The sequence below is a fragment of the Podarcis liolepis genome, assembly GCF_965112155.1.
Source record: "Podarcis liolepis genome assembly, chromosome: 5".
In the NCBI taxonomy this organism is placed as follows: Eukaryota; Metazoa; Chordata; class Lepidosauria; order Squamata; family Lacertidae; genus Podarcis; species Podarcis liolepis.
Genome location: NC_139556.1, coordinates 54,311,662 through 54,324,772, shown reverse-complemented (window position 1 = coordinate 54,324,772; position 13,111 = coordinate 54,311,662). Strand labels below are relative to the sequence as shown.

General features: G+C 42.1%; 1 protein-coding gene across 38 annotated transcripts in view; it reads left to right on the top strand.

Moving 5' to 3' along the window:
• The first annotated feature begins 2,571 nt into the window (after positions 1–2,571).
• The window catches only part of TCF7L2 (transcription factor 7 like 2), a 203,361-nt gene continuing 192,821 nt past the window's right edge, over positions 2,572–13,111 (top strand). For 5 of the 38 annotated variants that reach the window (XM_083504932.1, XM_083504918.1, XM_083504939.1 and 2 more), the window contains exons 1-3: positions 2,574–3,881; positions 4,292–4,358; positions 4,588–4,712. In XM_083504932.1, the coding sequence (XP_083361058.1) occupies positions 3,693–3,881; positions 4,292–4,358; positions 4,588–4,712 (381 nt within the window). In that variant the 5' untranslated portion in view covers positions 2,574–3,692. Of the gene's footprint in view, positions 3,882–4,291; positions 4,359–4,587; positions 4,713–13,111 lie in introns of all 38 variants that reach the window. The other 33 variants (XM_083504930.1, XM_083504927.1, XM_083504928.1 and 30 more) reach the window with 24 other exon arrangements.

Below are 13,111 nucleotides of genomic sequence, written 5' to 3'. Positions count from 1 at the left end.
TTGTGGGTTGTGTGTCTAGTGCTATCCTGCCCTACTAGCTGTGTAATAACAATGACATTGGTTTGCCACATTCAGACATGGGAGCATGCCCTTTTCAAAGAAACAAGACCATTATATTGATGATGCTATGTCTTCTCAGAGGTAAGTCACACTGGAGTCAATAGGACTTACCACAAAGTACTAATGTGTATAGGGTTGCAGCCCCAGGCAGGTTTTTAGGATTGTGGTGGTTATAATGAATACTTCCTCTTGGGGTTTGTTTTTTTTTGACGCGTCTCTCTGCCTGTAATTATGATTTTATGTATGTTGTATTTTTTAAACTCTATCTCACTTTGACAATTCCCATTGAAAAGCAGGTTATAAATTTGTATTCTTCTAAGGTTGATTTCAGTGGGTTAGTCATGTTCATTAACTCCAATGGGTTTGCTCTGAGTAGGACATTTCCTACCAGCTGTTGTAAATACCAATCCCTCCATTTAGCTAGAGCACATGGCTCCATACAGCCAATGAAATATTCAGCATTTGATTATTTTTCTTATATTATCTTGAGGTTAAAAGATATTTAAAAATAAAACAAAACAAAAAGCAACATTGTGAGAAACACTGTCAGTTAAACCCACTTGTTAATATATCAGGTTCATTATACTGATCAGGGGCAATTGACTAGTATGTATCCGAAACATAGTTATTTTTCAGAATGTCTGAAAGCAAGTTGGTCAAAAACCCAGAAGAAAAAGAAACTGTTAAATCCATTTGTACATTGATTTAACAGAGAAGTATTTCATTCTTCTTGTGTTTTTCTTTTTTCTCTGGGTGTCTTGAAATAATCCTTTTTCTGTCTCCATCCTCCCACTTAGACATTGTTCACAGACTTACTTATTTATGAAGTCTGAAGGTTAGTTCCTACCTGCTGAGAGTAATTAGCCCTGTTCTTTGTGTCCTATGCAATCCTGTCTGATTAAATGTACACATTTGTTTTACTTCTTTTCATGTCCCTTTTCTCTTTACTCCTGTTTTCCTGATTGCAAGTTGCCGTGATTCTTTTTTTATTAAAAAAATGTATTTTGCCTGCATCTTTCCTTTAGTATGCAAATTTCTATGTGAACTTATGGTATATATATATATGCTGTGTCAATCGCTGTTTTATTATTTTTCATTCATGTTCCCCAGAGCAGACAGTTTTAGGGAATACCGGTATCTCCCGCCCTCTAAATTGTCTAAATATTGCATGACAGATTGGCTTTGTTTTGGAAGCCCTTTAAGATCCAGTGGTTCTTAGTAAGAGCAGCAGGTTATGCTTCTTGTTGTGTGTGTGTGGAATGCTTGGATTTAGTACAGCCTATACTTTTTTCTTTTTCTTTTTGACACCATTTCTATTAGGCAATTTACTAATTCCCCTTGAATTTACTCCGTGTGTGTCTTTCTCTCCCGCTCCCCCCTCCTTCCCGTCTCCTCTTTTGTTCCTTGGCCCATGTTAAAGTTTCCAATTGACTCCTCCATTGTTACAATTTGTCACTGCTGGAAGATCAATTTGTTTTACTCCCCTCATCAGCACAGTAGAATCGGGTGCCAGATGTCTTTCTTTCTTTCTTTTCTTTTTCCTTTTTTAAAAAAGCAGCCACATTATTCTTCTGCTCCCAGTTTGCGCCTGTTTGGAGCCTGATCGCTGGCTGGTAACTGGAAAAGAATGTTCTGTTGCGCATTCCTGAACTGCATCCCCACCCTCCTCCTCCGCCCACCCTCCCCCAATAATCTATATTTGGCAATTCATTTACTAGCCTGCTTTGGGGACCACACAGTTGGATCTCACACAGAGAAACAAGCGATATTTTCTGTCCCCTAGAGCCAGTGCGTTTTTGCTTGTTTGTTTGTTTTCTTTTTCCTGGAGGAGCGAGCGAGGGGAGCCGGGTGGCGGGACGCGCAAGCAAGAGCGGCCAACGGAGGCTTCGCACCTCGAGTCTCGCAGCCCTTGATTCTCCCGCGCCACAATTAACTTCTTCCCATTCAACCGCTCTCTGCCAATCTCCACCAGCCCCAGTCGGGAGGGGGGGGTGGGCAGCGGCGGATGGTGCTGAGCCATCCCTCCCTCTCGTTGTTTGGGAGGCGACGCCTAATCCCTCTCCAGGAAAAGGGCTCTGGCACACTTTGCCCCGGCGCTCGTAAGGCTCCGAGCCCCGCGCAACCCGGCCGATCTTCCTTCCGAGGAGGAGACCGACGGAGGAGGGCCCTGGGCGGCTCCTACCCAAGGCCCGAGGAGGAAACCCCTCCGGAGCCAGGGACACTTTCTGGTCGGGAAGCTGGGCGCAGGGCGCTGCGCGCGCGCGCCTTCCCCAGCCGCGCTCCTGCAGGAGCAGCTTTCAAGTCCCAGGCAAACTCTGCTCAGAAGGGAGAGGGGGGCGAGGGAGGCGCCCTCTGCCTCGCTTGCTGCCCTAGCTCAGCTATACTCACGAGGTTTATCTCCAATAAACTTCCTAGCTGCTCAGGACAGACAGCAAGATACATAAATATATATTTGAGTGCAGCCATGTAAATATCTCAGGGACGAACAGTTCCGTCCTGGAGCCCGCTTACGGGGACGGGAATCGCAACGGGGCTTACTTTCAAGTAAACGCGCAGAGGTTAGCAGCCCCAACTGCGGTGCTCCGCGTGTGAAAGTTGACGGCTCAACAAATTGCACCGCTGCTTCTAGCCTATTTTTGCGCGCAAATGCGCAACTGAGGCACAGTGCCATTTTCTTTTAATTGCGTGTGTGTGTGTGTGTGTTTAGCCTGTGTTTTCTTTCCTCTGGGTCATTTCTCTCTACGCCCCTCTCTCCTATTTTCGCATTGTCTGCACTGGACCATTCCCTTCTTTCTTCCTTCCTTCCTCCCTCGTCTACCCCGCTCCTGGCTCTCGCTCCCTCTCCCTCTCCAAAAAGGATCATTGTTAGTTTCTCCGCTTCCCCCCCTCCTCCTGTTTATTTATGCACACGTCATTGGGGAGCCCCCGCCCCCTCCTGCATCTCATTAAGTGCCTAGTGTGTTTCTTTTTCCCTGTCAATAATCCTGGATCCCAGACTTCTCCGTTCCTCCGGATTTCGATCCCCCTTTTTCTATCTGTCAATCAGCGCCGCCTTTGAACTGAAAAGCTCTCAGTCTAACTTCAACTCACTCAAATCCGAGCGGCACAGGCTCCCTATATCTGCGGCTTCTACCCCCCCTTTTTTACAGCTGACTTGTTGTTTGGTTTGTTTGCTGCAATTTTTTTATAGTTCCCCCCTCCCCCGTCTCTCCCTCCCTCCCTCCTTATATAATTTTTTTTATTATTAATTTTGTGTGTGTCTACCCGCGTGTGTCTGTGCGCGCGCTTTACACGCTGATCTGATCTTCGGAAGAAAAGAGAGAGAGAGAAAATCCAGAAGAAGGAAAAGAAGAAACCCAAAGTCACTGGTGCAAAAGGAAAGGAGAAGGGACACTGCCCTCCCCTCCTCCTCCTCCTCCCTCTTTTCCCCTCCCCAGGAGGAAAGAAAAGGAAAAGGAAAAAACTTTCACCTTGGACTTTTTTTAAAAACAAAAAATTGCAAACTTCCCCCTTTTCTTTCTTTCTTTTTTTAATCCTTCCCCCTTTTTCCTCCCCCCCTTTCCCCTTCTTCTCTCCCTCCCCTCCCCTCTGTCCTTGCAAAATTGCTGCTGGTGGGGTAAGTCAGGAGGAAAATGCCGCAACTAAATGGCGGTGGAGGGGACGATTTGGGGGCGAACGATGAATTGATCTCTTTTAAAGACGAAGGGGAGCAAGAAGAGAAGATCTCGGAGAACTCGTCGGCGGAGAGGGATTTAGCCGATGTCAAATCGTCGCTAGTCAATGAAACAGAAACGAATCAAAACAGCTCTTCAGACTCGGAGGTAAGGAGACCCCCCCCCGCCACTCTTTGCAGCACACCTGCCTTACTCCACCTTGGGGGTTCCCGGGGAGACGGGATGCAAGAAGTTTGGGGTGGGGGTGGGGAGAAGAGAGAAAAATGCCATGGAGGGGGGTGGGGGAACTGAGCTTTCGCCCGGAGTTGCAACTCTGTTTCTTATAGCATGGTCGGCGACTGCCCTGTTGCTTCTCTGGTGGGTTCAGTTATCTCTGTATTTTCCGTATCAAGTTTTGCACAAACTTCTAACTTGTTCTCTCCCCCTTCTCTCTTTCTCTCTCCTCCTTGCTGCTTTTATTTCCCCCTTTCCCCTTCACCAAACTGCCTCATTCATCTACTCTCCCGGTGCCCTTTTATTTTATTTTTTGCCTATTTTCCACCCTCTTTTGATCCAAGGCGGAGAGGCGGCCCCCGCCTAGGTCCGAAAGTTTCAGAGATAAATCCAGAGAAAGTTTAGAGGAAGGTAAGTTGGGCTTGATGGCTCCATCCCACCCACCCCCTTCCCCTTTCCAGGGTGGTGGAGGGGGGGGAGAGAGAGAGCGCGCGCGGATCTGGAGCACCCCCCAAAACCGTGCTCTCCGTGGGCGCAAACAAACGCTCTTCCAAGTTTCGAGAAGCACTTTTTCTAACCGTGATTTCCCCCCCGCTTTCTGTTTTCTCTCTCCTTGTGCCTCGTTCCCCCGCCATGTTAGCTGCGAAAAGGCAAGATGGAGGGTTGTTTAAGGGCCCACCATATCCTGGGTATCCCTTTATAATGATCCCCGACCTGACCGGCCCCTACCTTCCCAATGGCTCCCTCTCGCCCACGGCAAGAACGGTAAGTCGAACGTGTGTACATGTACAGAGATACGGTATAGATGTGTAAAGACGAGCGATCTTTTCCGCGCATTTGTGTCCCACACCCGCCCAGGTCCCCCTGCCGCCAGTTCCGCCCGCCCCCTCCGCCGCGGCGCTGCCTGAAACTTTCCAAAACTTTTGCGCCTTCCGCTGACTGCGCGCCGAGGGGGCGGGGGGAGGGCAGAGAAAGGGGCTGTTTACACTTCGCCATGTTGACTCCTTTACTTTCAGTTTTGGGGCTTCGGCCCTGGGACTTGGCAATGCGAAGGACGCCCGGAGTCCCAGCTCCCGCTTTTTAATTCCCCCCCACCCGCGCCCAGCGAGCGAGCCTCCTCCGCTCTCCTTCCCACAAAACTCTCTTTGCGATTTCTATCGCGCTCTGTTTTCCTTCTCCCCTCCTCGAGTGGCGACTGGGTTTCCTTTCTCTCCCCTCCCCCTTTCCTTGCCTCCCCCTTTTAACCCTTTGCTCGCTTGCGGAGACCTTCCCGAGTTACTAATTTACTGGCAGCGTTGCCATCGAGTGATTAATTGGTGTAAAATCTTATCCGGTTTTTTTTAAAAAAAAAACTTTAGGACTCTTTGTGTTTAAAAGATTTTAAGGGTGGCAGTTAACTATAGACAGCTCTCCCCCCCTCCCCAGTTTTCCCCTCCTGCTATTCTGTGTAAGAATTTTTTGGCATCTTTTTTTTGGAAGGGGTGAGAAATTTTTATTTTCATTCCTTGGCACACTGGCTTTCCTTAAAGTCACCAGCTTTCATTTAAATAGATCACATGTATGAGTTCCATAAGAAGATAGTGGATATGGGCCCCATGTTTATTGTGTTGGGAAGAAAATATCGAAGCCCTATATATATATATATATGAAGTAGTGCTTTGCTCAGCTGAGTCAGGACATAGTATATAGAAAAGGCAAATGCAATCCTGCAAACAGACACTGCCTTCCCATTAACAAACAAAAGTTAAAAGCATTATATAAAGAAGCAAGCCTTCACTTGAAAGGAATATATATCTGTATTCCAAAACAACTGGGCTCACCTGGAAGAATATGTGTACTTTAAGACCTTTGGGTGTGGCAGGAGGATCCGAAGGTGTGGCAGTATAAATGGAGGGAATAAGTTTCTTGTAGCCCTCAGACTGGTTTTGTTAAAACTTTTGGGAGGTGTGAAGTGTTGGTCACTGCCCTCCTCACACATCCTCATGGATTTATGCCAGCTCTACTTCCTCTGCCCAACCATAATACAATCTTCATTAACATTGTTTCAAATACAACTTTTTATTTAAAAAAAAAAGCCACTCCCCCTAGGGAATGCAGGATTTGTATACATTTTATCTGTTATCTCATTTTCTATTGCATCTTTTAACTGAAGTGATTCTTTCCCAACCTATCCACTTAATTCTCTCTCCTCCAAACTACTGTTCGAATTCTCACCTCTTTTCTTTTAACTTGATCATTTGAGGCAGCTTTTTGAAATACAAGTTCCACTGTTAGGTAGCTGCTGAATCTGTTTCTAGACCATGGGATGTTTTCAATGTGTCCAGTCTACAATTGTTTTTAAAATGTCAGATCAGGCTTGTTTTTTACTTAAAGTCCAAATTCAGATTACAAATTATAGGGGGAAAGATGACAAAATAGTGTTTACTTGTGTATTTTTAAATGTTTTCAAGGATGAGGTTAACCCAGTCAAGATATTTTATAATTTACTTTTATTTTGGGGCTATGGTCATAGCAAGGAGACATTTTGGTAACCGCAGTTTTAGCATAATGGAAAAGAAAGGTGACTAGATTTTGTAATTGGAGAGGTGATGGGACAGGCAAAACGTCTTATATGTTGGTAGGCATAGAGTGTTTGTTTTGTGGTTATTTTAATTATGTACTATGAAAGCATAACCTTTTAAAATTATTCCTCAGAGTGGTTTCTGTTCAAAATAGAAATAATTTTGCAAATTTAAATTAGTGGGGCTGATGAGCATTAAGGGAAAAAATTCCCCTGGAAAAAAAAGAATTTTATATTTATTTACATCTTTGTCTAGAAGCACTTAGGATTTAATATTGATGTAGTCCATTACCTTTTGAAATGAGTGGGAACTATTTGTATCGAGGTTTTGAATAGATGTTTGATCAGGGCCCCAGAGTAGTTATTAGTTAATGGAGAAAATTCTTCTTGGCCATATTTAAACATTCTCTCTCTAATAACAACACACTGTTACAGTGAATTCATTTCATTGTATACAAATATATTATTTTATTGATATAACGGGTGACCTTGTTCCTTAGCATCATATGGATTCAAAAGACATTTTCCATATTCAGTAGGCAATTTGCACATAAGCCAACAGCATATTTTGGGCCCTTTCTTCTACTCCCAATGATTTGTAGAGTTTGCATTTGTGAAAGCAAGATAAATTATGGTTTAAAGAGAACCCATTATTCGTTTATGGTACAAACCAGAATGATTAAATATTACAAAGGATTTATTCAGTTTATACTGTTGAGTGTGTATTCCTGTAATTTGGCTGTTCTTTTTATCTCAAAGGTGTAAGTAAATAAATAATATTGAGTCTTACACATAGGTAGAATTATCACACAGGATTATGAGCTCATGAACCATATTTTTCACTGAAGGTTAAACAAGTTGTTTTGCAATATTGTTTCCTCCTTTTTGGTTTTTGTTCTTTTATTTTTATTTAGAGGAATATTTGTTGTTCTCATATGTAACCTTCAGCTCTTAGAAATACATAAGCTGAACACTGATTTCTGATTTTCTGCTTTAAGAAACGTAAAGAATTATGAAGTATCATTAAATCTGCTTATGATGAATAATACATTACTTTAGGAATAATGCTTTAATTGCCAAAGAGTCCATAAAGCTTGTTAGCAATAATTTTATTTTAAAATGACAAAAGATTATTCTACATAATGCTAATTTTGCTTTTGCTAAAGTAATGTGCCTGGCTCTGAAGAGGACCAATATGCAGTAAGGAGAGCTCTGTTGGAAATGAAATAATGAATTAAAGAATACACTTGTGTAGGCAATGTGGTAGTGGTTGCAATAGAATTTAACAGAAGAACAATTAAGTAGTTAGATGTAATTCTGGTTATGAACATACTGTTAATTTGCTTTTTGTGGGGAAGATTTGTTTCACGGTGCTAAGTTGTTTCACAGTGCTCATCTTTCATTTCAACCTGAATCTAAAATGGTTAGTATAGGAAAATATGGAAGTGATATGGCTTGTGATCTGGTAAATGCCCATGAATGGAAATATTTTAAAATAATGCTTTGTAAAATGTATTTTCTCCCTTTTATTTCCTGAAGTACATAATCTTCTGCACAATAATGTAGATCCTGGTGCACGAAGAGTTAATGGTATTTCCCCCCCCCCTTGTTCCCCTGTCTTGAATTGTTTTGACAACACTTTTCAAAAGTGTGACATTTGGAGCCCCTGCAATACAATGTAATATTACTGTAATTACACAGGTCATTACATTTTAAATAGAGAACAATGGAATGCTTATCATACTGAAAAACAAAGAACAGGTGTTCCTGCCCTTCTTTGGTATTTATGCTAATTTGTTTTTTCATCTTCCTTGGAAATATTTATTGCTCGGCACTGTTAAGATTTCTGCTTCCAATGTGATGGTTTGATTCCTGACTAATCTTGAAGGTTGAGGGCTTAGCTGATTTTTGAAATAAGGGTTATGGTGTTAAACTAGTTGGATGTTCACAATGTACATACAGTTTTCATATGTCAGCGTCTTTGCACTTCATGGCAGAGATAAGCTATTCATTGAATTGTACCATTCACCTTCTTGATGGCTTTAAAACAACAATGAAGTTTTCCCCCCCTGTAACTGTGTAGAAACAAGCTATTCTCAGCCGATGATCTTCTGACACCAATCAAATGAAGCACAGGAGTCTGAAAACCTCTCAGTTCTTAGCCCAGTTAGAACGCTGTTTCTGCTTTGCAAGTGGCTTGCGAAATATAGAAGCAACTAGCATTAGCTTTGTTAACTTCTTTTTTTAAAAAAGGCATTTAAACTTCTCCAGCATGATTTTAAGGTTGCAGGACAGAGAGGGAATCGGTGAATTTTAAGAGCCAGTCCTCCTTTGGAAGCAGAATGCAAGCTTGTGAGCCCAGAGAAGTAAAAGTTTGACGCTTCTGACTGATGGCAAAATTTGCAGCATCTTTTTGTGTGAGGGTCCCAAATATTGCCTTTTGTTGTGAGGCAATGCTAAGATGCAGTATTTTTAAATAAGTATACTAAAATTTGGCTCTTGATTTGAAAGTTCCAGTTTTCATGGATTCCTAAGAAAATGCTACCCCTCCCCTTTTTTTAAAAAAAGCAGAATAGAGAAAGGACAGCTGTAGATTTCTTTTTCTGCCTTTCTTTTTTTTTTGCATGCATGTATGTGTTTCCACACTGCACCATGACTAAAACTGTAAGGCCCCCCATTTCCAGCTGTCTGGTAGTTATGTGGAAGTTGGATTATTGGCTGTTAAGCATGAGACAACCTGGATTTAGCAAATGCTTTCCTGAACAGGGGAGTAGGTGACTGTTTGCGGGGGTGGGGGGGTTTGAGGGGAGAAAACATTTGTGAGGCACTTTGTGGTTGCTCTTGAAACATGTATGCCGCCACAATAAAATGAAGAAGGGATGCACTCTTTGGGTCAGAGTGCATCTAGTTTCCAACAAAAGAGCCCTTGCAGATAAGAGGGCATGGATGTGTGTTTTTGTAAGTGCATTCAGGGATGTAGGTGGAATTAGAATGTTCTCCTTCCCACACCTTACCTGTTGTGGGAACTTTTTGTTTCTTGCTTGCTCCAAACTTTTTAACTGCTGCAGCTGCAGCTGCTGGATTGTTTGCATAGTAAGAGAGTTTGTACTCACCCAAGCCTTTGTGTGTGTATGTGTGTGTGTGTATTCTCTTTGTACTGAGCTATGGCAAATATGCAGGCAGAGCCTTGCCCGCTGACTCGTAATTGGGCATGTTTGTGAAGGAAATGGTTAATTTTACAACCAAAGGCAAACTTGCACCTCAACAGGTCTGCTGAAAGAAATGTGCCACAGTCATTTGCTGGCAGGCAGCGAAGGGTCATAAATCTACAGGGTTTATTTACAGCCTATAACACTTATGAATGTTAAGATATTTGACGCCACGCTGGCCTTATAATATCCAAGGTCCACAGACACTGGCAGTGGGTCAGGTTTCTTTCACTAATTATAAGCAATGAGAGATGGGGAAATTGGGGAAATAAACCCATGAAAAGCTTAGATTGTTTTGGGGGGGCTGGTGGGAGTTTGGTGCTTGTTCTCCTAACTGCACGGCTGGCCTTTTCCTATGATTCAGAATTAACGCTTGAAATACTGAGGGGCAATGTGTAATGGCTTAAGCAAACCTTTAGCACAGCCTGCATTCTTTATCAACGTGCTCGCAGTCTTGTGTAGGATATCTAGACAGGAACCCTGCAAAATATTTCCCAGAATACTTTCAAAGAAACCTGATATAACCCTGAATATATTTGTTGTAGCTGAGGGGGGGGGGAATTGCCATGCCTGAATTAATAAACAAGTTACATTAGGCTATATTTAACAGATGTATGTTTATGATTGATCTCTGTCTTTCTTTCTTGAAATAAAGCAAGGAAGTGGCACTTCAATAAGAATATCTAGATAGCAGACAGATGATACATTTTTCATTTCAAAGTCTGGTTTTAAATTACGTGCCTACCTCCCCACCCGTTATTTTAGAGAACTGAATAAAATCTGGGTTTCTAGAGGGGACAGATCAGGAGAGAAAACACATTAGAAAAAAAACGTGTATCTGGGAAAGAATGTGGTAAAATCCAGAGGCCAGGAGCAAATAAGGAAGAATGCTAGTGTGTAGGGGTGCTTGAAAAAAATATTGTTGAGATCAGCTGCTGAAGGGGGAGCTGGGCATCTAGGGAATGATTGGCTCATGTGTCAGGGAAGTCTTTGGGGCCAAGGCGAAGCATCACTTGAGGGGCCCCTCTCTCGTTCTCCCTGGATTAAACAAGTGCATTGTTTAAATGCTTTTAAATGCAAGAGTGCTTTTCTCTTAATCTATATGATGATGCTTCTTTTTTTAAAAAAAGCCAAACCCTAAATTATAAAAATAGGCCAAAGGATAAATCAGGGTTTGTAGGAATATATTCCCCCACCTCAGGAGACCAGTTAGGTGCATTATCACATTCAATTTAGAGATACTAATTTGGGCAAGGGAGTATGGGAAGAGTACATATATTGGTTTTCTCCCATATGTTTTTACCCCCTCAAAATATAAAATTGTATTTTTTTTAAAAAAACAAAAACCCAACAACTTTCCACTAGTAAATGTTCAAGAAGCCTAGGACATAATGTTTTATGAATTTTCCTAACCGGTAGAGTTCTGTAACTTATTAGCCCCTAGGGATAAATCTGAATCCCTTAACACCACATTACAGAGGTGGTGTGGTAGGACCTTTTAGCAGGTTATCAACAGTGGTGTTTGTCTGTTTCCCAATAGAATTCATTCATTTGCAACTCCCTGTTTAATTCCAGGTTGGCACTTGGTCTGTTCTTTTGTGTGTTTTTGTTCAAGTACTCCAAAACCCTGATCCTTATTATTCTTGAAGCTGTACACAGTCAAGCAGGCAGCCATGAATGAGTTAAGTTGCTAGCTAAACTTTGGCTTGGGGAAGAGAAATTTGGGGGCCTGGTTGGCATTAACAGGGTACAACACATTTTACAGAGCTTAATTAGTACGAACTGTAATTGTTTGTGGTCTGCCAGGAGGAGTAATGTGCAGGAAAAGTGGAGTCGTTCTTTTGCAGTCTTCAGTTTTAAAACGATAAATCACTTGCATATTTGTGCAATGATTCAAATGGAGCTGAGACCTCTCCATCTCAACATGTGGTAAATTGTAAAGTCAATGAATTGCAGATGTAGGCTACAGTCTGTGTGTGTGTGTGTGTGTGTGTGTGTGTGTGTGTGTGTGTGTGAAATGCAGAATGAATGGGAAAGAATGACAGTATAAATATTTACTGAGAAGATAACTGAGCTTTAACGTGCTAGGCCAATTATGAAGTACTAGCCAGTCGTTTTGTTTTTAGCCATTTGTTTTTGCTTTAAATAAATTAAATCAAGGTTAGGGGCACTATTAGCCTTGATGAACATTGCTGATCCTCGAGAAACAATGCCTTTCTTGCACAGGACCGTGAAACAATTGGATTTAGTAGAAATTGGTTCACTACTATCACTGGCAGCTAAGTAAAATAACAAGGGAAGGGGCACCGAAAATGCTTCTGCAACAAAACCTTTAACAAGAGATGTAGACAAGTTTGTGTCTCTCTTAGAGAATATACTACCAGTTTGTAAGAGATCTGTTTCTACATTCCTTGCACACCCAGAAGTCTCATCAACTTCACTGAGACTTCCTGCTTGAATAAGGAAGGCATAAAGACCATGTCTTTCATTTTTAGCATGTTTGAAATGCTCAATGACCCCATTGTTTGCATCTCAGTTATCCAGAGCTACTTGTTAGCTTGATTTAGGCCCCATTTACACAGCCAAATAGCGCCAGTGTTTCTCCCTCCACCCCTTGTGTTGGTTAGTTAGAAAGGTATATCCAGATAACTTAAATCAGGACAACTTTTCTGGACACAACAGTAGCAATATCTTTACTGGTAGCAGACTGGTCATAATCACAGATACTGTTGTTCATTGCCTTTCTCAGTGGTAATTGAGTTTTGCTTTTCTCTTATACCTGATAGTATTTGTTTATCTTTGGAAATGTAAACATTCCTCTGTGAAGTAAACAAAAGTTACAAGCACAATGAGTAATTACCCTTGGGCTTAACTGCATGTACCCTCCAATGATACTTAATTATTTCCAGATGTCACATTTGCTTGTCTTCAACCTAGGGGCTGTGATTTAATCTCCTCCCCTTCCTCTTTTGGATTTCCCACATCCCCTTAATGGTTTGCTACAACCAAAGCTTGACAATACTTTTTTTAAAAAAACAAATGTTACAAGTGGTTTGAGCTCCAAGTCTGATTTCTAGATCAGTGGACTCTACTGGTTCAATGGTGCACAACACTAATGGGAACTAACTGATTTTACCTTTGGATCCGTATTCATGTGAAACTGAATGTGCCCATTCACATGCTGGCTGCCCAGCTAGCATTTGTCTTCCTTCTTGCATCCCATTGTATTTGTCAACCTGATGTCACTGATGTTAGCGAAATCTCCTGTGTTTGATTTGTGGATTGGTGCTACAGCAGTGAGCCCAGTGCCTAAGCACTTTCCCTCCTCCTTCCACTCCTGTCGTGTGTTTTAGGCACATAAACTGCCTTTTTATTGAGTCAGACCATTGTTCCAT